Source organism: Crassostrea angulata, chromosome 5 (genome assembly GCF_025612915.1).
Source record: "Crassostrea angulata isolate pt1a10 chromosome 5, ASM2561291v2, whole genome shotgun sequence".
Classification (NCBI taxonomy): Eukaryota; Metazoa; Mollusca; class Bivalvia; order Ostreida; family Ostreidae; genus Magallana; species Magallana angulata.
Genome location: NC_069115.1, coordinates 28,413,374 through 28,440,487, shown reverse-complemented (window position 1 = coordinate 28,440,487; position 27,114 = coordinate 28,413,374). Strand labels below are relative to the sequence as shown.

At 33.4% G+C, this 27,114-nt stretch overlaps 1 protein-coding gene across 4 annotated transcripts in view; it reads right to left on the bottom strand.

Moving 5' to 3' along the window:
• Positions 1–1,871: 1,871 nt before the first annotated feature.
• The window catches only part of LOC128183876 (PR domain zinc finger protein 1-like), a 39,297-nt gene continuing 14,054 nt past the window's right edge, over positions 1,872–27,114 (bottom strand). For 2 of the 4 annotated variants that reach the window (XM_052853083.1, XM_052853082.1), the window contains exons 2-5: positions 22,137–22,303; positions 13,261–13,383; positions 10,041–10,293; positions 1,872–6,236 (exon numbers count right to left, since the gene is read on the bottom strand). In XM_052853083.1, the coding sequence (XP_052709043.1) occupies positions 4,381–6,236; positions 10,041–10,293; positions 13,261–13,383; positions 22,137–22,303 (2,399 nt within the window). In that variant the 3' untranslated portion in view covers positions 1,872–4,380. Of the gene's footprint in view, positions 6,237–10,040; positions 10,294–13,260; positions 13,384–13,622; positions 14,169–22,136; positions 22,304–26,864; positions 27,046–27,114 lie in introns of those variants that run through there. The other 2 variants (XM_052853084.1, XM_052853085.1) reach the window with 2 other exon arrangements.

Here is a 27,114-nt window from a genome sequence, read left to right as displayed (position 1 = left end):
GATTTTTCCTTTTATTTGTTGGTAAAAAGCATAACATGTTTACATAAGTGAAATTATTTTGGGGCAAAAAAGTAATATATATTGTAACAACATGTAGCATAGTTCGTGGGGCATAGAAGTAATAACAACATGTAATATACTAGTAGTTCGCGAGATTTTGAAAAATAATCTTCGTCACTTTTCGAAATGTACAAATACTGCTATAAGTAGAGTAGTAGACTATTATTAAATTGTGCGTGGTATAAATATATATCGAAAGTCTATTTCTGAAAGATCAAAGGAAGTACAAAAAGCTTCACTGGGCTCTTGAAAGAACGACCCCCGTACTATTTTCAGTATTTTTAATTTTCATTCACTGTATTCTCTTATTCAGCAATTGTAACGTTGCAATCTGCCTGCAAATTAACATAATTATGTCACATATAACTTTTGCACTGAAACAAGAGCGATGAACTCTTTCTCAAGCGTTTTATGACTGCAGAAAGTGATGCAATTATTATCCAGTGTCGCCGAAGGAACAGTGCAGTGAGTATTGTACTTGGGGGAGAGAGATATAATAGAATTAACAGAGGAAGTCACAGACGCGGGGTCAGTTCTAATCGGGGAAAATTGTAAAAGTTTGAAATCAGTACATTGCCCTCAGTTGCTGATATTTCAGAATCCTTATCTTCAGGAGGGCTAGAATTCACCCTTTCTTATCCCATTTTATGCAAAATGGTCATCCAACGCGTCTATCTTTTTTTTGGTTCAAACTGCCAAAAATCTTTTGTAATATTTAAATGAGCTTCGGTCACGTGACCAATTAGAACGTTTTTCACTGGCAGCCCACTGGAGATTATGAACTTAATATTTTAATCAGTTCATAAATCAGATTTATCGTATTGTCAGGCGGGGATAAATTCTTTTTAACACATGCATTTTAATTGCAATGGAAACTGTGATCGCTATCTTAAGCAGACATTAAGGAACAGCCTTTCACCTTCTTTGTCCTCTAAAATAATACGCTAGCTTGTGGAAAGAATATGACCTTGGAAATACCCCCCTTCCTTTTTTCATTGAAAAATTGCACGTGTTGCATGAATGATATGAATCATAAAAAAACAATATGACCAAGTCCATGTTTCCTTGTATTAAGATTTAGTTTTAATAAAATTATTTGTTTCACGAAATATTCAAACGCAAATCACGTGACGTACGATTTCAGGTAAAAAAATTTCCTAACGTTTGAAACAAATGCGCATTTGGTCAGTGCCTTTTTAACATATATGAATATAAATATTTTGGATAAAACATTGAAAAATACACATGTATATTCTATCAATGTTAATTTGTTGTTTTTTTTTCTTTTTATACATAATTTCATAGAAAATATATTACGTGTTGAGAATTTTCTTTATTAAATGTCAAAAGTTCTTACCGTCGTAAGCTTCGTATCAGAAACATAGGTACATGTATATTTAGCATTAAGAGTTTTGTGTAATTTCGACATCGATAAATCAACAGGTAGAAAATCTCACTTTCGGATTGCTTTTCCTATATATAAAGTATTTTTGATACATAATGTAAAATATAGAATTGAAGAATACATTTATAACAAAAATAATTTAAATTAATTTGTAAAGAGGACATAACAATTTATGATTGCATGAATGCAATACAAGCCCAGTTTGCATCTGTCATAATCATACTACTGTTATAAAAACATATACTTAAAGGTTTTCAGTGCCTTTTATGTTTTTCATATACCTTTTTGATTGTTGTTGGGTTTTTGTTTTTGTTTTTAGGTTGTTGTGTTTTTTTTTGGAGGGGGGGGGGTGCCTCAAAAATAGAAATCGTAATTTAAATAAAACGAGAAAAAAATCCCAAATGAATTGTTTGTGTATATATATTTTTATTTTTTAAATAATATTCAAACATAAACAAGTTAAGTTTAAAACATTTCACAGTCTTCAAAAAGGAAAACGAAATACAAACATTATAACCAGTTCATTTTATTTTACATTTAGAATATTGTTTGTTCAACAGTGGGGGTTTATTTTTCGTAATTTTTTTTCAGGAATTAAAAAGAGGGGGCAGAAAAATATTTTTTGTCAATATATTAACATGTTTTCCAATATCAATTGCGATGTCCGTACCAGTCGGAGAATTGTGACTGTTAAAGGAGACAATCTATTTTAATTTGTTGGGAAAAAAAACCCATAAAGGTGTGCTATTTTCAAAAACCCAATGATCTCTATCAACTTGCGCACATTCTATTTAAGAACAATTTCTCTTTTCTCTAGATTTTTGTTCTTTTGTTTTACCTCTGAAACGTACCACCTATCATTTAGATCTAACTATTAGAGTTTTCTATTTCACCGCTTTAAACCGACCGGTCGTAAAGCATCCCTTAATTGATAAATATTGACACAAATTTCGACAGAAAGCGAAACATTTCCGCTTCTAGTGTTGACAGAAAACTTTCACAATCAATTCTCTCCATTGAGCCACGATAACCGTTCGCTATCTATGCCTGTCAATTTCAACTGCCAATTTGCGTTCGAGATCTAATCGCGGCATACGACTACATGCAAATGATGCAAGAGCTTAATTCAATGTGCTTTTTTTTTTATTTGCCGGTTGATTTTACTAAATCATTAGTTAAAGAGACCTGTTAGATGATGCGTTCTCTGCATCATTTGTTTCGCTAATGGGGGCCAACATTTAAGAACAATGCTTCGAACTCTCCAGATAAAGATTTTCACTAATTTCAATATGGTGTCAACCTGTTAATTCCCTGGCATGGCCACAGAGGAGAATTTGCATAGAAATCTTATAATTCACCAGAGAGAAAGAGTCAAAGGGAAATGACGGTTGTCTAGCGATTTTGAAAATTACTCCGACGATTGTGTAGATTAGAGCGGACACGCTTGAAAAGTCTAAGTAAGACGATTCCAGAGCGCCCGGAGACTCCCAAATTGTCTCCTGGAATTTATTAAACAAACACGTTTACTATACAGTTACGTAGAACGGCTCTGTTAATTTGACAGAGAGCTCCGGACCATTCCGGTGTCATTAATAACTCCCAATCTCGTTTCTCTGTGATATGGACGATATGGCCGATGCGCCAAGGGACTGCACTCGTGCCAAGGGAGATAATCATGACAATTGATTTAGAAAATTTAAGAAAAAACCTTTTATTTACCAATACATTATCTTATCTCCTAGAGCATCAGTGACGCTGAATTTTCTCTGAAGCCCAAATGCCATTTCTAATCCGGCCTATTGTAGTCAATTTTATAGCATACATGAAGACTTTTCCCTATTGTAAACATTGAAAACAAAGGATTAACATTATGATCCCCCATAACGGACCAAAATAGATAAACAATTTGTATCTCATTGAAAGCAGAATAAAAAGGATTTCATCAGACGATAACATTTCATTAGAAGTAATGTTGTTTCCATTGAAAATCCCTCTTAAATTAACAAAATTTCTTTGTTCACAGTTCTTATGCTTTTGGGAGCACGTTTTATTAACCATTTCAATACAGTCATTGAACTGAATAAGTATATTCATTAGCAATACTCTTAAAAATGATTGTCAATAGACATAAATGCAAATGAAATGCCAGGAAAAAAAAATCATACAAAAACAAAACGTCATCATAACATGATGACATTCACAAAATGCAAGAGCCATTATAAGAACAACAGGTACAAATTCACATTTCTTAAAAAAAGAATTAGTGGGAAAACACACAGCAAAAATTTGTTAGTTTCACTGATATCAGAAAATAAATATTTCCTTGCTGCCATTAAAGTCATTCAATTCAAAATTTTCAACATAGTCAGGTTTCATAAAAAAAAAAAATTTATGTTTTAAAACAGGGTTAAAGAATATAGTGCTTTAGCATTTAATACATGTAGCAGGAAGTTATGAAATCAAAAATCCATGAAAAAAATAAATAAATACAAATTGTTTTCAGAGGCTGCTGAGCTGTACACTTAAATTACAAAGAAGACTGGTATAACCTAAAAAAAAATGTACCTTAAAAATCACAACTCAAAAGAAAGAAAGAAAAATAAATTATACAAAAACAATTCAACTCTGTTTAAATAACATGAAATATAAATATTCAGCAAACAAAAAAAAGTCATATTTGACCTGTCATGGATATATATATCATTATCATCATCACACTAAGTTCTTGTCAAATCAAATACACAATCTATCAAGGGATGCAACTCTTCTACATAAGGTCTGAATGTGTTTATATTAAATTATCATGCTCTACTTTGTTATTATGCATCTTTTACATGTATAATTTAATACAGTATTTTCCAACCATAAAAAACGGTCCTAGGAAATTTCTAATCTGTCACTATAGTTTAATTTGATTAAACTGAGACGGGCTCAGGGTTTGAGATGGGGGGTGGGGATGACAGTTTTGGGGGTGAGGGTGACATGGTATACTCCACTGGTTTCTCAAACACACTGGTGCTGCTGTTCTCAGGGTCAGAGAAAGCCGGCGAGGGAGGGTTCTTTTCCCCTTCTTCGTCACTTCCAATCACGCTGCTACTACAACTGTTCAAACGTAAATGATTTAAGCTTCCGTTAGCACTAGGACTGTCTGCGTTATTGTTAAAAGAGTCTAAATGACTTTGATTGGAGAGGTCCTCGTCCAGCTCTTGGTCGTATTTTTCGAATTTCTCGCCTTCCATGTTTTCGTTGTATCCGTCTTGCCGGTCTTGGCTGATGACCTCGTGATGAGTATTTTCTAACAGCGTGTTGTAGTCAATGTTCAAACCGGGCGGGATGCAGTTGCCAGTCTTCCAGTGAGTTTTGAGTCCACTCGCACTGATGTACTTGCGGTTACACTGAGGGCACTCGTACGGACGTTCATTGGTGTGCAGTCTTTTATGAAGTTTAAGATGGACGAATTGAGTGAATTTGGCTGGACAGAGTTTACAATGAAAGGGCTTCTCCCCCGAGTGTAGGCGCATGTGAGTTTTGAGGTTGGAGGTTGAGCTGAATCTCTTTCCGCAGACTGTACACTCGTGAGGTTTTTCGCCGGTATGGACAAGATGGTGCTTCTGTAGATGAGCGAGCTGGGTGAAACCTTTGCCACAAGTCTGGCAGACAAATGGCCTTTCCCCAGTGTGAGTGCGAAGGTGCACCTTTAAATTTGACAATTGTCCGAATGATTTATAACATACATTACACTCGTAGTGCATCTTTCCATCCTTCTTTCTCAGAGGATAGGGCAGACTTCTGTGTCCCCGTCCGTGAACCCCCTCCATTCTTGGTTTTGTGAGATTGAGGACCTGCTCTGGCTGAGGCATCATGGGTCGAGGTGGAAATGGCATCGGTGCTTGCTGGTTGCCCATCTGCTGGAAAGGAGGCGGAAACATTTGCCAGGGCATTCCTGGGTATGGGCCAAATGGATACATGGCTGGAAGATAGGGCATGGATGGGGTGGGGAAATACAAGGGGGGCCCAGAATGGGGAGGCATCTTGGACATGAATTTGTTTTCTTCTGGACGGCCCATGTATGGAGGCATAGGCATGTTGTTTTTATCCATCATCGGGTTTGGCTGCATGAACTTGAAAAAGAATGGATTGAAGGGGTTGAATTGGTCTGGATGAGGTGCACGATCCTTCAGATCTTTGGGACTAGATTCTTCGGTTTTGATTTTCGGCTCATGAGCAGGTGAGATTTGTGATTTGATTTCATTGGGTGATTTAAAGTCAAGTGGAGACATATCTCCCTTCAGCATTTTGTCTGGCACATCTTCACCATTTTCTTTCATCTTCTTCATCAGCAGACTATCAAACACCGCACCGGACGATGATTTCTTTGGAGTGCTGTGTGCCATGACCGGTTTTGGGTGGAAAGCAGATGGTGTGGAGCTAGCCTGAAAGATAGACATTGGCGACAGCCTATCCCTCAAGTAACTGATGGGCGGAGACTTAGTGGGGGAGGGGATAATTTCCATATTTTCTGACTTTTTGCGTTCCTCTCGACTCCTCTCAAGATCTTCGCTAGTGGGCGAACCATCTCTCTTATGTAAACTGTAATCAATGGCGAAGCCATCGTCTCGACTGCTGTCACTACTTTCGTTTTTGGACTCCTTCGTCAGTTTTTCTGGACAGAATTTGGAATCGCTCAGGTCCGGTTTGAATGCGTTGTGACAGATAGGAAGAGGAAGTAAAGGTTTGGGCATGGTGATCTGTCGCTCGATATACTGCCGCCCTGTTAAAAGTAAAATAAAAGTATCCTTTAATAAAAAAAATCCTTACAAAAAGTATTAACAAAGTATAGGTTTATTTATTGACCATATTAACATTATGTCAATTCTATCAACCAGATTTCATCAATTCATGGAAAAAATTGCCAGACTTGTCAAATGTTTTCACAAGTTTTTATTTATGAAAGTTCTTTGACCTCCATTATAAAAGTCTCTAACTTTTATAATGATCAGTTTTTCTAAATCGCAGCTTTCATTACATGTTCAGAAACGAGAAACTTGATTTAGCAGCACAAAGGCAAACATCAATATGTATTATAAAAACATTCTTATTATATGACATTTTTGACATTTTCATTTGTTGATTTTCATTTCATTCAACTGTCAAACCTGACTCCCAACAGGCAGAAAAATGTGTTTTTAATTGAAAACCTTGAAAGCAAAATTGAGGCAATAGATTAATAATTTAATGGTGTAAAATTTACAAAATGGTGAAAGTCATTAGTGGTAATTCTTTTGAAGGAAATCCGAGATGGCTGTAAGCTTTAGCAGATATTTACTAAAATCACTTTCATTGATCCCAAGTGGGGAATCTAAGCCATTGAAATGATATACTGTTTAAACATCAAGGCTTCGCTTTTCATTTGTAAACGAAAGGCTCAGCTAGAATATAAAATGCCACAAATCCATGCAAATAAACATTTGGAATTACTGATGTAAAAATATTTTTCTCTCACTGACCGAGATGGCGAAATGACTTCAGAATCAAAAATAAGAGAGAGAATGAGTGAGAATAAGAGAGAGAGAATGAGAGAGAGAATGTATGAGAAAGAGAGAGAGAAATAAAAGAAACAAACAAAAAGAAAACTACAGATAAATCAACCACTTTTAAACTACACAGAAATCCCACAAGATCCTATATAAAGCCACTTGATCAATTGTTGCGAAGAAAAATCAAATCAAGTGTTAACAGCCCTTCAATTAGCAAAACAGTTGTGATCTGATGTAAAAGTTGTTTATTTAATCGAATGATTACCCTGCGACGATTAATTGCCCGACTCTTGACATTCCCCAGCAGTTGACCGAATCGATTGATTCAACACTTGAGTGTGGAGAAAGTAATTTGCTCTCATTACAAAGTCTCGAAAGGAAAACGCTGAGTTCAAACAACGTGATAATTTTTCTGCACTCTGATACAGGCCTAGTTATCCTATAATTAGACACTGATTTAGGGAACTGCCAATTGTTAAAAATAAAAAAAAAATGAATTTTTTTTTTCTTATTATTTGGGCTTCGATAATTAGGAAATCTAAAGAGGTAATGGGCGAGCGGTGATGATAGGAAACGTCAGTTAAACGATATGCACCGACAAACTGCAGTAAAAGTTGAAAAAATAATTCGAACAGTGTACTAATTAAAGATACATTGTTAGATGAAGTATATATAAAAAAAATACTGCTGTTGAAAAATCAATAGGATATATTTCAAATGGATAATATCATAAGATATGAATTTAATAATGGAATTCATCATGATTTGTAATTATGATAATTATCAATTAATTATTTTAAAGTAATACAGTTATTAATAAGAAAGAAAAAATCTTTTCTTTGAAATTCTGATTCTATCAAATAATTATAAATAAATTCATCTAAATAATCTAAAAAGAAAATAAATAGGTTATGTAAGATACTTAGGCTAGTAAAATATAAAATATTGACATGGGTAAAAAGTGTTTTGCTTTAAAATTATATGTAAAGAAAATAATATTTATATCTTGTATATAAGATATTTATAATTATGCTTTCAATAGTTTTAAATTTAAATCTACATGAACAAATACATCGAAATTCCTTGCATGAAATTAGATATCAAATTTACCATTCATTAACACATCATCAAAATATAACAGTCTTAGGAAGTGTAAAAATGATTTAAAATCTCCGACACCAGTGTAAACGATATGCTTAACTTCCAAAATATAGCAAAATTTTCTATTCAGAAATCATTTTCACATGCTAAATTATGGTACAATTTTACATAATTGGTCTATCTTGCATAAAAAGACCATAGCATTTGCTGTCAATTTTATTTTGAAAGTGTCAAATGGGAATGTCACAATACCGTAATGATTATATTTAAAAGTATATTCAAGACACAATCTTCATATTCAAGCAGATATCTACAATGTACCTATACTATCAGATTTCATTTTCTGTTAGGGAAAATAAAATTTTTCTTTATCTGTTTCATGTACAAAATAAAGGCCGCCTTTAGATCTAATTATAACGCACTATAATCGTTAAAAAAGGTGACCAAGTCTAGATCTGCTGATATAAATATTTTTTGAAAAATTTCATTATTAAGTGAAAACGATATGGTAGATTACGACTATGCTTTTCATTTATCACAAGACACCAAAAAAATTAAGATTGAGCTAGACATAGGTTTCCGGGCATTTACGAGGACAGTGAAAGCATCATTATCTATTAATCAATGCAAACAAACCAGATGTTACATCAATTTCTTTCTTGCCATATTTTTCTCTCCCAAATGCAATTCAATGTATCAACCTCAAATTTGTTACATTAATACGAACAAATGCCTAGAGGGTTTGGTTTAAAATGACAATGAATTGGTTTTTTTTTTGTTTTATCCTTTAAAAGATATCTTTCTTTTCACTGGCAATTTTTCAAATTTGGTCCTGTGTATAGCAATCAAGATTCAACAATTTAAAATAAAAAGATCATGATTTGCTAGTTGACTATGAATTAAGGCGATCATTGAGATTATCCCTATTGAGCTTCACTGATCTTTCGCTTCGTCGCTGCTCCGACATTCCTGATCGCATTTCAAATTCTCATATTTGCGTGCAAAGAACTTCATGAGAAAATACCTCCTTGGAGGCGAACCTATTGTTTTTTCCCACTTTAATCACATGGGGCCATCTTTGAAAATCAAGATGTTTCCAACGTCCCTGCACTAGCTATCTACGATTTCAAAAAGTGTCTGTGAATATTGTCAGGCATTTTCCTTGGGGTTTCTCAATAACAATAAACTCGGGAAAAGTCAACTTTTGATTATGCCTTGCAGGCTCCAAGATTCACAAAGACATGTCTAATATCAGAAAAATACCCAAGAAGAAATGTCTTATTTCTCATTCAGACTGGTTCCATTTTCAAAGTGACTGCGGAAAATTAAACTTATTAGCAGACAATAAAAGCCAGCTTTATTTACAACAAACAAAGGTTAACGATTTATTATTTCTAAACAAGACTTAATGAAAATCCATGATTTTTTTTAGCTTTCAACAAAGTAATTATTTTCTGTTTTCTATTTTCCTAGAAAAAGCTTTTCAAGAGAACTTCCAATATATATAAAAGATCATTGAATTTCCGACACAAAAAGATATTTGACCAAGAATTCTTTTGTTCTTTTCAATCTGTTATATCTTAAAATAAGAGAAAATCATTTAATCAGCCGAAATATCCTTTTTCAACAAAACTATCAATTAAGTTTAACATGTTTCCTCAATATTGCACCTTCATTTTATTGTCAGTAAATGAAAGCTTAATTATAAAAGTAAAAAAAACAAACAAAAAATACTTCAATATAAACAGATATTGGAATGTGGTCCAAAAAATTGCTATTCATCTAGGAAAAGAAAATTGAAAGGTCTAACCAAAAACACATTTTTTTTTCACCCATTTTGTGAAAGACTAAGTCTTTTACTTACCAATTAAAAAGCCCGTAAACGTAACAAAATCAAAGTTTTTTTTTTTTAAGAAGGGGAAATAACTGTAACTTACTCCAGTTTTGCAGCATTTCCTCCCCTGTCAGGGGGCAGTTGAGGCGGTCAGCATACTCCCTACAGTACCACACCATGAGCTCCGTGTTGGGGGGGATGGGCTTCGTCGTGTAGAAATAAATATTGAAGTCTATCTGACACGCGATTAAGTTCTGCTGGGCTGCCGTGTAGGCGAAATTTGTGTAGTGCATCCAGTTGCTGCGCGTCACATCGCTGTTGTCAAGGAACTGGTAGACATTGTTGTTTTTGAAAACCTAAAAAGGCAAAATAAAAAAACCACCATTTCAAAATTTGTAGAATTTTCATAGATTTTTATTTCAATTAAAAATAATCTATTTTTTATATTCATGATATAATTTAATTAACATAATTAAGACATAATCAAAATCTATGCATGTGTAAAGATCTCATCAAGACAGAAATAAGACCATAACTAATTTTGACTGAAGCCAACAAAATGAAAATCAAACACAAAACTGTAAGATTTTAAGTTACTTCCAGGTGTTCACTCTTCAACAAGTTGTTTAGTAAAACATACGAGGAAAGTATCTGTATGATTCAAATGACAAGAGATCTTGTACGACCCTTTGGTTGAAAGTCATATTTAAGGGGGAAAAAACCTGTTTCCAAAAAAATTTTTATCAATGAAGAGAGGAAACTAAAAAAAAAACATAAAAAAAAAATTGGTTTACGATCAGAATTAAATATAACTCATGCTACTGAAATAGTCGGCGTGTCATTCCGTGTTGCGTTAGGGGGTCCAGGAAGCGAGGCGCTCCGAGTGAGTTATTATCCCGATATCGCCTCCATCTTAATGCAATGGTAATGTTCATCGTACTATAAAACATGTGTCACTTTGACAGAATCGTAGATATATATAACATTACCGAAAATGTAGTGATAAGCAATTCTTCTTTCGACTTATTTTTTTTGTTTCTTCAAATATATACGGTATATATATGCGCCGACAGATAATCTTATTTTTTATTCGAGTACAGAACTTGATTCTTGTCCGTGGGGGATGTTTCAAGTTTGTCCAATGAGGAGAGACAAGGATTCAAAAAAATTATATTGCTCTTACAAAGTGTTAGCAGGTTTTTATCCATAGATAAGATCAACTTATCTCGCCTTTCTCTCTCTCTGAGCAAAAACCAGCCATATTGAGTATAGACAGTTATGATAACATTTCGGTAACATGGCGAAAAATATATAAAGGTTTTTTTTGGTTTTTTGGATGTAATCACTTTTACAAATGTCAAAAGTGCACTACGAAAAATGAATGAAGAGATTTCCCAGATCTTTCTTCTTAATTTTTTTCTCTTTTCTTCAAAATTTCAAAGATTATTAGGGTAAAAATTATGACATATTTTATATACATTTGATAATATTCAAAATCATGAGCCGTTGGGGCCTTTATCATACAAGTGCTTGGCAATGAATCTATTTAAACGGGCAATTTCCTTCTGCAATGATTTTAAAGTGTCAACACATTTTACACTGAAATTCTGAAATGCCTTGGATCAACCATCAGATAACATCTGTCAATTGAAATTTATCTTTTCACTTTCTGAAGTAAAAAAAAAATCTTAGTTTTCAATCTACAAGATAAGGTTTAACTGAAACACATGCTTTGATAAAAATATCTATTTCTCAATAGTCGTATAAAATGTAATTGAAAAGTCGTCCCTAAAAACCTAAAGAAAAACATATGGACATACCTTAGATATTTTCACTGGGTTTTACTTTCAGTCATAAAAGAGATTGCCATCAGATACAATATTGTTCATACTTGTGAAATGACATCATAGAAATGAAAAACTTTTCTCATATTTCTTAGTTTTTTTTTGCATGCTCCTTAATACTTAAAATGCATTCATACTGGGGTGTCTATATGTACATAAGAAACAAAATGAAATTTCTCCCCCAAAAATACGAAACTCAACTCGACGACCACTGAACTTTTTATCAACGCAGAATTCCCTATCTGAAAGTAAATCCTGTAGTTATCTCATTTATGTATCTGGGCACTGTTTGAAAGAGAAAAATTTGAAAAGAAAGTCATAACGATTTATAGATGAAACTAATACGTGAGAACAGGCAGGCAAAACTTGTACAATGCTGCAAGGTTAGACGGAGAAAAATATTTATCCCAAAATAAAAAAAAAAATGGGTTTTTTTAAAATTTCTCTTTCAAATTCTTTCTTTCTCGGTCAAACCTTCCCTGGCCATTACTCGGAGTATGTGATCGAGAGCATAGGGGGCTATAGGTACTCACGTACACAATACTCGAACTGATACTGCTTTTTAGTTTTAGATGGGTTATCGGAGAGGCTTATAATGCTTGGGATCAAATGAAAGTAAAATACATCTGCAAACAGATACTGGGTATCTAAATTACCCACAGGCAAAATTAAAGATATAAAGTAACCTAAATAGAAGATATTATTGCTGTACAGATGTTTATCAGAGATTTCTTCATAGGGGCTGACTTTCAGTAAGGGAAATGCTCGTGGTTTTAAAAAAAAAATCAATTAAAAATTAAATGCACTTAATTTTTTTCTATATACTCTCACTTCCACAGAGAAGAAGTCAGAGAGGTTTAATATCTTTTCAATTTTGACCATCTTTAATTACCTTGTTTATGCAAAGTTTCCTAAAAAAATTTTCCTTATTTCAATTTAATAGGATATGTTAATATTCTAATGCATAATAAAGCTTGAATAAAAATTATTCACTCTATCTCTCTTTCTTTCTTTTTTGGTCTCTCATCTTTTAAAGGAAAAAACCATAATTGAATTCTTTGTAAGCCATTATAATACATAATTCTTTTATTATTTCCTTTTCATTTCACTTCATTATTAAAATAACATTTTTAAATTCAATTAAAGAGATGGAATTGTAAAAAAAAAATATCAATGAAAACAACTTAAATCTTTATCAGCATTGGGGGAAGAATATTATCTGTCAAAGACTGAAAATCAATTTGTCACTCAATTTAAAGGCCTGCATGACTGTAAATGGTGTAAAAATCGGGGAGTCAAAAAAACCAGAGAGAGAGAGAGAGAGAGACCCAAAAATCTAAAGAACTAAATTTCATCAAAATCTAGGTGAAGTGGTAAATAATTTTCAATGAGACAGAGAGATAGAAAAAAGAGAGAGAAAAAAACCCAAATAGTTGAGAAATTACAACAATTAAAATTTTAATAAAAAAATATTTTTACCTTCCAAAGAGAAATTCTGTCGGTTTCCTTCCTGCTATATGGTTCACGGGAAAAGACTTCTCCAACAAGTGGTCCGAATCTGGTTCCCCGAGGAATATGGTCGAGACTCCAAACTCCAAGTCCCTGGACAGAGAGAGAGAAGAAAGGAAAAAATAAGTCATCAGACATCAAATTAAAATAAGACAAAACAAAAACAAAAAAATTAGAAAACCAAACCAACAAGGAAATGTTCCTATACTTGAAACTGTGATAACAGTCTCAATGTTATTAGCTTTCTTAGTCTTCAAACAAACAAACAAACAAATGAACAAGAATGGCCAGTTCTTGAGTCAAGTATCGAATAATTAAACAGGAAACATTACCTCTCAAACAATTATATTCTCAAAAGCACACACAAGACTTCTGCACAGCCAAGCTCCAACTATATAATACGCCGAATTATGGAATCTTTTTTATATTATTTTTCTTTAAATGACAGGAACTTTTTCCTTCTATCACAGAGTTTGTATTAATGAAGAAAAAGGCTAAAGATCCTCTGGTTTTAAATCAGGCTTGGTAGAGATATAAATTATAGATTGGACCCCCTACCACTCGCCAAGAGATAGCAGAGACAGGGATTTTTTATATACATATATATGCGGCGGCGCTCACACGAGTCGTCAGTAAAAAAATTACATCTAATATTTTGATGCCTCCAATGACCCTCGTAAGTTCAGCAGCTTCGTTTTACTGATACCACCACCCAGGGGGTGTGTAAAAAAGGAAAATCTCTTGATAGAGGCTACGAAAAACGAAAATACTGAGAGAGCTACGGGGCCCATCGGGTTGAACTTGCAAAAGTGTGTACAGCTGTCAAATCGACAAGTGTTTATCCAATGAGAATCTCCCTCTTCAGACGATTGATGTTCTAAGAGATCTGTTCATTGATCATCATCACCAAATTTGTTCCCATCAAGGGATGACCAGATTCAAGCTAGTTTAGAAAAAGGTGGGTGGTTTTGACTCTTAAGGTTTTCAAAGGGTATGTATATGTCTTTATCAATACAGTTAGAGGAGTCAAAGCACCTTTTGAATGATTGACTAATTCAGCAAATAAAAATGTTTTTCTTCAAAATATTCAAAAGGGAAGAGAGGTGTTCAAAGCCAATGCATAGAGTCTATTAATAATTATGATATCATAATATTAACAGAACTTTTAACTTTTTCATAGGAATCTTTTAATAATAAATCATTTTTTGCATGCAATTCATTGGTGAGAAGGGGGAGATAATTCAACATGCATGTGCAACCCTTGAGGAACACGTGGGTCCTGAGTATGATAGAGATCTATAATAACAACGAAGCCACTAGAAAATCTCCACGGGAGGGGGCGATACACATTTCTCTAAAATAATAGACCCAAGACTCACTTCACAATTTTGCAGATGAAAAAAAAATTAGTGAAAATAAAGACATGTACAGAAAGAGAGGGAGAATTTAAGAGAGAAAGAGAGAGATTCAGACAAAACAAAGTCCCTGTGCATGGTCCATGCAATTACCACAAGATGAGAAGAAATCTGGGCTTGGTTTTAAAAGAAGGAACTGAGTACAGGAAGAAAAAAACACTTCTGTTTAAAAGCCCCCTACTTGACGAAAGCCAAAGTACTCCCCCCGAGTTTGAAATTCAGCCATCGACGGGACAAGGAAAGTGAATAAGTCCTTGTGCTTCAAAGGAAATTTTCGAAAGCTGTCAACACACTCGTCAGAATGCGGAGCTGAAAAGCCACTCTGTGGAGCAATGGATGGTTTAATTAATTCGATAATACTTGAAAAGTGAAAATTCAGTCAACTAACTCACACCTGCAAATCTGCAAATGATATTTTTCACTATGAAAACATTTACCAAAAATTCATCTACTCAGCTCCTATTAAAATACAAAGTTCTGATCTGTACTGAAACCTTCTTTTAATACCCCCTAAAAGCACTCTGAGGCAATCATTTGCATGTGCATGTCTTCAACAGCCAATGAAATAAAAGCAAGAACATAATTTCTTTTAATCTCAAAAGCCCCCCTTGCATCTGATAAATTGATCATTAATGCTCAGTCGTTTTAGATCAAAAGTTCAATGAACATTTTTCATCTGACAGACAGAGAGAGAAAGAGAGAGAGAGAGAGAGACAAAATAATCATTTTTATCATAATCACAACATTTTTGATTTTATCAATAAGATTAATACACAAATATGCATTTTTTGATTAATGTTAAAAACCAGCAGATGATCCTTGCAAATAGCCCTGTCGTACAAATTGATCATGGATGGGCTTTTAATAGCTACCATGCATCATTTCTGATCTTTCATTCATAAAAGTTTTCAGGAGATTATCTATGTAGCACTGACCTGCGGATTTTAGTGATAAAATTCACACCAAACTCCCCTATCCGTGAAAATGACCACAGAGTCACGAAGCAGTAAAGTTTCACCGTATGGATCCAACTGTTCTGATAACCACTGGCTGTTTGCCCCGATCTAGAATTTCATTTCCTATTGCTTAAATACCCACTTATAATTCTTTCGATTTGCATCTTCAAAACTTGATAATCTTCATACATTGAGCTCTTAAAGAAAAATGACCTTCCTCTGCTTAGTTCTTTTACTTTCAAAATGATAGAAAAAGATTGGGCGATATCTTTTTTCCTCCCTTTTTTTTCTTCTTTTTTTTAAACGGCGTTTTGGTTGGGACCTCCAAACCGTGCAGTCGCCACACCTTTCACTTTTATATGCAAATTAGCTGTGACGATTAAATTTAATACATATGAACCTAATTCCAGTAACACTACACCTATTGTATGAGAGTGATGGTCATAATTTAAATATTTAACATTAAGTTCTTGCATTCATGTGAACTTTTTTCTCTATTATGATAGACCCAATTCAATAATGGTAACCTATCTCTTCTCTTTTGTATAACTGACAAAAGATGCATTTATCTGCTGTTCGGCTGAAATGCCTATTTAAAAAAACAAAAATATTTTAATTTTCAAAAGCGGATAAACCCAAGGCAAGGTGAAAGTCAATTGCTATTGGGAAAAAAATAATAATAAGGAAATTAGGCCCTCTCGAAGGTCAGCAGTAATACATATCAGACGAATCGACAAAACATTTTAGCGAGAAAATTGACTAAAAGTCGCTTGTTGGACAATTACAGTTGAAGAGGGGCGTGAGTGATTGACACAAGGGGAGGGAAGGAGAGTCTCTCTAACAAGAGAGGCTTTCAATGGATACAGTTTATCTGCTCCGCTAATTCTTGACGTAATTGCAGGTAAAGCTTAGCTGGTGATATTTCACGGCAATTGAAAGTTGAAATCACACACAGGAAAGAAATCAACGCTATTTTTTTTGTATCCCTTCAGCCCTCCTATTTATCAACTGTCTGCAAGAAAAATATGCCCGTTATTGGAATTAAAAAGAATTCCCAAATTATGTCTTCCCCTAAACAAACGAAGACATTGAAATCGACAGAAAATGACAAGCACAAGACAAACTGATTCTCTACTTCATAACTGAACTTTGACAAAAAAAATTGTTTTTTGGCAGGATTCAAATTATAGACTTGTAGAAAAAAGATTGCAGAAAAAAAGATTTCTAAAGCAAAATGCCCCCTCTTCAGATGTATGCAAACAATTTATGCCTTTCACACCATTCTAAGGTTTGTTTATTGAAATGAAAATTTGTTCAAAATTTCAATTTCACATAGGAGTGGTTTGATGTTTGGAGAAATTGAAAGAAAAGAAAATTTTGTCTGAAAGTCCCTCCAAATCACAGGTTTCTCTTAACAGTCGGCCTCTGTCCAACGCTCTGTCTCTGGCTTCAGAGGGGGTTGCTTTTGTTTGTTGCAGTGTTGCTGTCTCTGGTTGCAATATCCCCAAGGAGCCACTAATTACAATGTCTGCACTACTTAAAGTTATTATCTATGTGTGTATCAAATACATATGTATATTTATATAGCCAAGCCAAGATCATGAGATGAAAACCAAGTAATGTTCTATTATTTGTCCAAAAAAAAAATTAACTTTCTGTGAAGAATGCTAGCTTGTAAAATGTAGCAAATGCTACTCCAAAATCTAAATACTAGCTATCATATATGAGTAAACCTAATTTTTTACAAAAAAAGTGTCAACAGAACCCTCCATTTATAGAAATTCAATGAAAATCTCCAAATATTTTACTCTTATTTTCCCTTCAATTCAAGTTAATTTTAATTGATGAAATTACAAAACAGAAGGTTTTTTTTGTGGTAAAGAGGGCTTAGAAGTTTATAAGGGGAGGTTCAACGTTTGCCTTTTCCGAGACATATAACTATCATTTTCCCATGATGGAAGTGTGATCGTATCGTCGATAACATACAAAGCAGATTAAATGTCTTGATCTCATTATGTGATCAACATTGTAACGCCAAAAAGTGACAATGTAAAGAGGCGCACAATGACTTAAAGAGATATCCACATTGTGCACGGAGATATACAAAAGTAATTACTTTACATGGGAAAGGAAAAAATATAATTGAATGAAAAAAAAAAAACAACTTTAAATAAGATAACTCTCTGAAAAAGATTTTATCAATGGTATTTATAGAATTAGGAAGGTAATCTAAGGTTTGAGGAGTAAAACTCCTGAGAAAAAATGTTTTCCTCTGACAAATGTTTGTGAATTTTGTAAAGACAAAAAGATTTTCTCTCCCCTCCGCAAGGGTCAATTCGTTATTGCGGTCTAGATCCGATGAATTTGATTTCACAGTTAGATTATAATCTGGGCAAACTTTTCTGTTCGATTGAATAAATATGAATCATCGGGACTGGGCGATTTCGTGCTGTCTTTTGGTAGGCGATGTCTTCATTACATAGTTACGGACCTACATCGGCAGTCTATGATTTCGGAATCAGGAATGACAGAAATGTTATTGACAAACAAACCTCGGTGTGTGAAGATCAATAAACTAGCAGGATTTGGAGACACCTTTGCCGCGATTAACATGGATTATACTATCACTTTCTTGATAGAGAGTGACAAGGGGGGAAAACAATGTCATAATTCGGCAGGTTTTTCTTTCGCGTTGGTTTGATATGGTCAAGGATTCCCAACCCATCTGTTGGTATTTCATGACAATTCTCGCATACTATTCGCCTCTTTAATGGGCTGATGTTTGCACGGATTAAGTAAGAGTAAAGATAAGGGAGAAAGTTTATATACACTTTCAGCCAATATCAACTTTAGTTTATAGAGGATATTTAATGAAACAGTTATTCCAAGGATTTGACTCCAAGTGGTTCACAATCAATTGAAACATGTTTCAACTCAGAAGAACTTTATTTAATAAGCTACTAAAACTAATATAATACACACCTTCGCACAAAATAGCATGTAAAATTCTAAATCTGTTTGAAAATTACCTTCGGTTTTATCGAACGATTCTCACTTCTGTATCTTAAACGGGAATTACATGAAAACTGGCAAAAATTTTACATGCATACAGATGACGAAAAAAGTCAAATTCAAACTCGGAAAAGTGTGTAATTGACTTGTGTATCATGGGTCCTTATCTCGTTTATCGAAACCTCAAATCTCTCGGATCAAGCTAACATCTCCCTTAATTCGCTAATTCTATTTACTTACGCTGAATGAAAAAGCATCAAACATTTTTTTCCCTCCCCCCTTGGGTTTTTGGCTCCTGATTTTCAAGAGGTGATAAAATTTGCCTTATTCCAAACTTAAAATTTCTGTTTTTATAAAAAATCTATGGTCGGCAATCATCATCAGCTAATACGACGAATTATACTCGCGACCCATCTGTCTGTATTCACGGAAATTTGGGATTTAGCAGTAAATCGAGATCAAAAGGCTGTAAGCCGATGGATGGAGCAAAGCAGATAGCAGGCTACTTGGGATAATCTCTAAAGAAAATTGAAAGTTTTGTGGAGTTTAAGTTGACCCATTTATGATAGATAAATGTTTGAGCTTTATTGAATTGAAATAATTAGCTAAGGAATAAGATTTTGTTCAAACTGTAATTGCATCGATATCGTAGAACAAGTTTAGAGATGTAGATTTAAAGATAAATACTTGGAGAAATTATTGCATGTTGTATAAAGTACCTGCAGAATTACAAACCAACAGGCATATTTCAAAAGTATATCTTGTTGAATTTTAAAAGTATATCTTGTAGTATGGAAAAGCACTAAAAAAGTTATTTCCATTCGGAAATTACATAGAGCTAATTAATGAATACCAAAAAAAAGTTTTTTTTAATATATTAAATTGCTCATATATAATTTATCTGTAACAAATACAGTCTATTTATGATTGAAGTGATTTTCCCCATAATATTTCATGATTTTTTAGCGATATCCTCATGGATTTAATTAGAAACAAATATTTATAAACATCTACAAACCTCTTTAATTTGTCTAACCTATCCTATATATTGAAAAAAAAAATAATGACATTATTCTCAATCTGGAAACTCATTTATACAAAATATATACCTCAAAAAATGAAAATTATTAAATATTAGAAACCAATATCTGATGACTTTATACACACAAACCCTGACCAAAGATTTCATTTTGTGGGTAAATGCACATCAAAAGTAACAATTTCATTGACAGAGAAAAAGAGATAGGATAGAGAGGGAGCTAGAGAAAAATAAAATGGAATTTAAAAGGAAATTAGTATATCATTTCAAAGCAAACCCAGAACAAAATAGAAGAGTCTTCCCTTAGGCCGACCAAAGAATTATAATTTATTTGGTGTCTCTACTCTTCGCCATTACTTTCAAGTGAAGATCATTATCGAGTCCTTTGAAAGGTCTTGATGAAATTTCATTCACTGTATAAAGACACTGCTCTCTACTTAACCACAAAACAAGTATGGGATCTCGTCACAGAAAGAAAAAAATTAATAATTCAAAAATAATTTTCGGAAAATTTAAATAGGAATTAAAAACGAAGATGTATATAAGTGAATCGCTACTTTGTCGTCAATAATAGAGGCTTTTATATTAAACGCAGATAATAAGTGCAACTTAAGTTGTCTAATCTTTTTCACTTCATTGGAATTAGGCAACAGTTTTTTTTTTTTTCTCGTTTTTTTTTATGATCTCGCAATGATCAACTTTCTATTAAACGGAGAGAGAATAAGGATTTTATGTATCGAAAATAAAAAAGCATTTGAGTAAATGGTAACAAAACTGTGACATGTAACCGACTGTCATTCAGTATGCACTGTGAGTAGAGAGAAATCCTCCCTTGATTGAGCCGGACTTGCAGTTCTCAAAATGTCTTTTTCTGTAAAATGTCAACAAGTGCCATATTGTTCTGGTAGTGAAATGATGCCTCCAAGGACTAAGGTCCATATTTAAAGAGAGAAAAAAAATAAAAATCATAGTATGAATTTTGAATGCCATTTTTTTCCACTCTAAACCACCTACCATTGTGGGGTGTTTTTTTTTTGGAAAGTAAGTTTACAAAAATGTTCAAATTGAATAAAACTTTTGTGTATAAAGTTTCCCCTTTATGTAATTAGAAGGGGGGAGTGGACTTGCTGAAGATACTAAGGAAGGGACAATCAGTAAGCCAATATAAAAAGACAAAATCCAAAAGGGACCGCTACAGCTGCCAAAAAAAATGTTTTCTTTGAAGGGTAAAAAAAAACTCTGATCTTGCTTTCTCACAAGTTTGTATGAAAACCTCTCAAAAGAGTTGAACGCTGTCCGTTTTTTGAGGCCTTTTACAGTTGCGGTATAATAACACAATATAACGGTTCCCCCTCCTTTCAACCCGGACTTTGATATATTAATCTAAAGATGTCGCTTTTAAACACCAAAAAAGATTTCTCTCTTTGCTTTCATTTTCTTCTTGTCTTGTTCCTATTTTCTCTGAGCTAAAATATCTTGAAGAAAAAAGACTTTTCTTTTGCGACTAGTTCAAACAGTTTTACCCCCACAGAGAAACGAATACAGAGAAGGGCGGAAATACAAGAGATAAAAGTCTATAATTTTCTCTTCTTTCCTTAAAAAGGTTTGTTTGCATTTATGACAAAAAAGTATGAAATGAACAAAAGAAAACACTTCAAAAACTACTTTCAAATACACAGGAATTAGTTCCTCAAACTTTTCCTGTATCTTTTTTTTTTCACTGACGATAAACCTATAATTATACATTGAAAGTTCTTATGCATTCTTGATATTAAGAAAGTTCACAGCATTGTGAGAAACAACAAATGAATATTTCCTCATGATTTGTATAGTTTTTAGGAATTTCCACAACGCAGGATGACCTATATATAACTTTATAAAGAAAGTGCCGTACTGTAACCATTGTACACATATCAAAATACATGTGCCGCCTTTCAACAAAAATCATTGTAACAATGCTTGATTGAATATAGATAAATTTGTTTTCTACAGACCCATACCTATTAAGTTGTTTTAATAAATTGAACACATCTTTCTAAGATTAATCAACCTTCTGTAAATTGACATTAAATCTTACAAATTTGACAAGATTTTCAACTTTTCAAATTTTTCAAAAACAACAAAATAATCAGATCAGCATTATACCTTTCTTAAAAAAAACTTACCAGATCTTGCCTTTTTATACTTGGTTTTTTTTTTTTAAAGAATAACAATTAGAGTTAATTAAATCATCTCGCTAAAAACCAAAATGTCAATAACCGTCAATTCCAAAATCAAATAGCAATAAAAAGAATAAAAGAAGATACATCTGTTAATTTCCTTCCTATATGAGTACTTAGACAGACTGATAATATCAGCACAACTGCTTATACAAAACACTCTAAATCTACTCATATATTGACTCGGCTCAAAACTATAACTCACATTGTTAACTTGGTTCTGTGAGGGCTTCAGGGTCAGGTTTCTGGGTAGGGAGGCTTGAGCACGGTTTGGACACACTCGATCGCATGCCCGGTCATGAACGATGTACACGGAAAACTCCTCGAACTCATCCTCTTTCAGGTTTGAGCTATCCCAGCATTCTTCTAAATCTACAAATAAAAGAAATTTGAATTTAATTATAGTTTTGCTCTTGCAAACTTAATTTCAATTTTATCTATACTCCATGCATCTCAAAAAGATCTGTAAATGTTTCTCCACAAACAGTTTTATAAAAACGAGAAGATACTAAAAAATTAATAAACTGTCAATTCATTTTCTAAGAGTTTGTGCCATTGTTGTACCCAATAAAGCCTATGATTTTGTTGACCTTGAAAGGGTGGATGGAAGGGTTTATTTACAAAATTCAAATTTCATTAAACTTTAATTCGAAGAATCATTTTAGAGGTACTCAGGCTCTCAAACTGAGAGTACATTGGGGCAAAGTCTGATCTCCCCACATTTGCTGGAGTGTTGAGAAAAATTGAACCTGGTTGTGGAAAATTTGAATAGGCCTGCATGTACATACGAAGAGACAATCATGTTGTATAATCTGAAGTATCAAAATTTAAGCCCTGTCAAATTATGAAAGTTTTATCAGCTTTTCCCCCTGGAAATTTGATAAATACTGTGGAAGTTTGTCCTCCAAAAGGTTCAAACTTCAGCAAAACACTTGATACCGGTCAGTTTCTCTATCTCCGCCGACTGAAGAAGCCCTTGGGGCCTGACAAATTTGGTACAGACTTGCGGACTTATCAAGCTTATACACAGGGAAAAGTACTTGTTTTATCGCAAAACAAACACCGGCGACAAGAAAACTTCTCCCGACATGTTTCCACATCTGCCTCTTGACGAGGATAACTCTCTCTCCCCCATGCAGTCCCTGTACAGAGTTATCATTGGCTGAAACCATGATAGCCAAGACCTATCCTCTATTTACATTACTCTAGTTCTCTAGCTACTTGTTACCCAGAATCAAAACTTTCAACATTCACCCATTTTATTAGCTCTCTCTCTTTTCTTTTCTTTTTTTTTCTCTCTCTCTCTCTTTCTCTCTCTCTTAGATAGCTCTTAAAAGATACTTGAAATGGTACCCTAAAAACAAAAAAAAAGCCATTAATTGATAAAATTCATTAGATTTTGATTTCATTTCAGCTTCGTTATTGTGTCTCTCTGTGTCTGTCTGTCTGTCTGTCTGTCTCTCTCTCTCTCTCTCTCTCTCTCTGTGCACCCCACTTTTTTTTCCCAACTAATCAGTCAGTTTGCTAAAATCAGAAAGACTGATGACTTGAGTTGTTCCATATTAAAGTGTCAAGTACTGCGATATTTCACGTATTATCTGTAAAAGCATAATTTTTCATTCATTATCTGCGCGTCTCCCGGAGGGAGAGTCCAGGGGGAAGCGAGTTTAAAGCCGCAGTCGAGATCCTGTTTAAGCATTGTATTTTTTTTCTCTCTCTCTTTTAGTTCAGACATCGCAAAGTGACGTCTTCTTAAAAAAAAAAAAAAACACGATGATAGTGAAGTTTACAAGAGCTGATTTAATGAGGCCCTGTGTCCCGACATGATTTAACAGGTCTACGCTATGACAAGATTACAGATTTAATAAATATATTTGAAACGGATGAGCAAATGGTTTAGCACGATCCGCGAATTGATATGGCTCCCCATCCCAGTGGGGTGGAGGTGGAAAACAAAATTTCGTAGTAAATAGACTGAAATAGGTCGTAACACTTATCAGATACAATATTATCTTTTTCGGAGTTTCAAAGATTTAATGAACATGAAACAAAAATAAACACTTTGAATGTTGGTATCGCGTTGTTTGAAAATAGAAAATGTCAGCATTGCATGTGGTTGAGCCCCCATGCTGTTGTAACAATCTTTTCACTTTTTACTTGCAAAAAAAACAAAATTTCCTTTTTTTTTTCTTCCTGATGGGTTAAAGAGGGTAAAAAGAGATAAGAATTTTATAGGCTCAAGTATTTAATTCAAGAAAAATTATAGCTCATTCAAAACAAGAGTTAGAGTGCATAGTCTGATCTCTTTGCATCTATAAGAACCCCAGACTTCAAACAACTCTCCGCTCCAAACAAACACGAGTTATCTCCCCTGAAATCAGAGCGAATGTATTTTTGATACTACTCACAAAGAGAGCAGTCCCGATCTTTGAAGGCCAACACTCCTCTCATATTTCTATGATTAATATGCGTTCCCTTATGATTAATATGTTCCTATATGATTAATACATTCTGGCAATTTTTCCTCTCCCACACCCATTTTTTTTTAAATTAAAAACAACAAAAAACAAAAACAAGCCATATCCCTATATCTCACTTTTTCCACCTTTTAGAGTTTTTTTATCAATTCATTTTTTTAAGTAACTACTAAATTTTATCAGTATTTCTATTTTTATAAAAAAAAAATTAATTTTATAAATTACCCAGAAGACTGTCACATTAATTGAATAGATACTTTTACCAAACTGTCTCAAAATTACCTATAATTTTTGACACTCAAGTTTACAGTACCTTTCATATATATATTTGTTTAGAATAAACATATATGCAGCTTTTTTGAATAGACCCAAAAACATGGTGCATTGCAAATTGATTTGAGAACAATTCATAATAAAAGAAATGATAGAAAGCATTTTTCTGCTCTGTCAATAACTTAGGTAACACATTTTCTCGTCTTTATCTCCTTTCCAGAGTAAAAAACTAACAAACAAATTAATAAGGGGGAAAATACTTTTCATACAAATTTAATGTCAAAGCCTGTGGTGCAACAGCCCTTCATATAACCATCAAGAATAAGAGAAAAGAAAAAAAAATGTGTTTTAACCAAATTAGGGAAGTTATTATCTATTCAACAACTGCTGGGCTCATTAGGGAAAAGCGAGCATTTTTTTTCTTTTTAATGTGCGATCAAATTACACATACAGTGTTCTGAAGAATATACATACGGAGCGACCCTATAAATCATTAAGGGGAAATGGGGACCACGTTAACCTCTCTCCCTCTCAATGGCCTATAAAGGGAAAAACACGATACAGATCAAAAATCATTTGGGAAGTGAATGATTGCTTTGGTAACAGATTGGACCCGGAAAAAAGATGTATTTACTAATCATTGGTCAGATAAGAGATCATCATTTAAATTACAAATGTATCTCTAAGATGCTGCTACTGCTGCTGCAATATATTTTTTATGAGAGAGAAAGAAAGAAAGAGAAAAATATAGAGTGAGGGCATTTAACTATTGAAAATTCTAATCTTAAATATATATTATAATCAGTTCTCTCTCTCTCTCTTTTACTCTCTCTCTCTCTCTCTCTCTCTCTCTCTCTGTCTCTCAACATGTATTAGCAATTGCTTCTCTAGTGTATCAGGCTCTCTCTCTCTCTCTCTCTCTCTCTCTCTCTCTCTCTCTCTCTCTCTCTCTCTCTCACACACACATTAGAGAGTATGGTACATTTCAATTTACACATCTATCATGAATGGAAAAGTGAATTTGAGCGAAACCCTTTTAATCTCTGTCTTTATCTGCGGAGTATCATCTTGGGATAATCTGTAAGCCATGCAACGATGGCCTTAAACCACACTAACCATTCATTGTAAATAACCTCTTTGCTGATATAATTACGAGCTTATAGCACGATTGATAAAAACAAAATCACATGTTTATGTTTCGATAAAGAAGTGACTCGAAGTAAACTGTAGTAGGGATTAGTGCAGGTACTTGTACACTGCTGAATGAATTATGCTCAATGAAAACTCCATCGCTGCAGTGAATGTGCGATACAGGATAGATACTAGACAAGTACTGAGACAATCTGTTTACTTACTATCATTTGCAGCCCTTATGTAAATAAGGCAAATATTTATATATATTTGGAAAATGAAAGTAAAACTCTTAATGTAAAATACACCTTAAATAATGCTGCAATTAGAAAAATTAATCAAAACTTGGGATAAACTTTAAAATATGAAATGAAAACAGAAAAATTCATTGAAATCTTTAAGAAAAAAAACAAGGTTTTTCCAGAGCTGCAAATTTAATTATTTTCATGAATATTATATCAGAAACTTTTTTTTTAATAAAATGAGAAAATGTCAACAACAAAAATGAATTAACTCTGATTTGACCAAAATTGAGTTCTGGTCTTCTTTTAAAAATCTAATCAATAAATGTAAAAGAATTGAATCAGAAAAATCAACAAGGACAAATCATCTTTGTGAAAAAAAAAAATAAACAACTGAGATCAACTTACAATCAACTAATCTGTTATTTCTATACCAAAAATTGCAGTATCAATTAGCATCATGCACACATATTAATATTTCATTTAAACTTTTTATTACCTGCTGTAAACTATTTTCCCCTGGCCTTCTTGCATGACTGAGCAAGAGCTGGGTATTTAAATTCAAAATTCATATTTAAAGTTAAAAATTATTTACCTTTACAAATAATCTTTTAACAATTATAACAAATATATCTTTTTTTTTCACTGACAGTATCATAAAATAAAAACAGAAAAAAAATTAAAATATTCAAAAGTTTACATTAATTAAGAAATCAAAATAAATGACCAATTCAAAATCATCAATAAAATCTTTAAAATATCTTAAGTTATTGAATTTAAAAAATAAAAATAAAGCCATATTCAACTCACTTCGAAATCTTCTGGGATCTTTAGTAAATAGCATTTTCAGAAACTGCTGTAGCAGACGGATAACACAGGTAAGTAATATAAAAGCTTTCTTTTCAAATAAAGCAGTTTTTTTTAAAAACCCGAGGCAGGGTGGCAGCAGTGAAGTATTTAAAAAACCCAAGCCTCCTCCTCTTCTTCCAAGAGATGCAGTATATATTATTGCAACAAATTTCTTCACTCAGACGATAATCCAGGTGTGTTATAACGGACA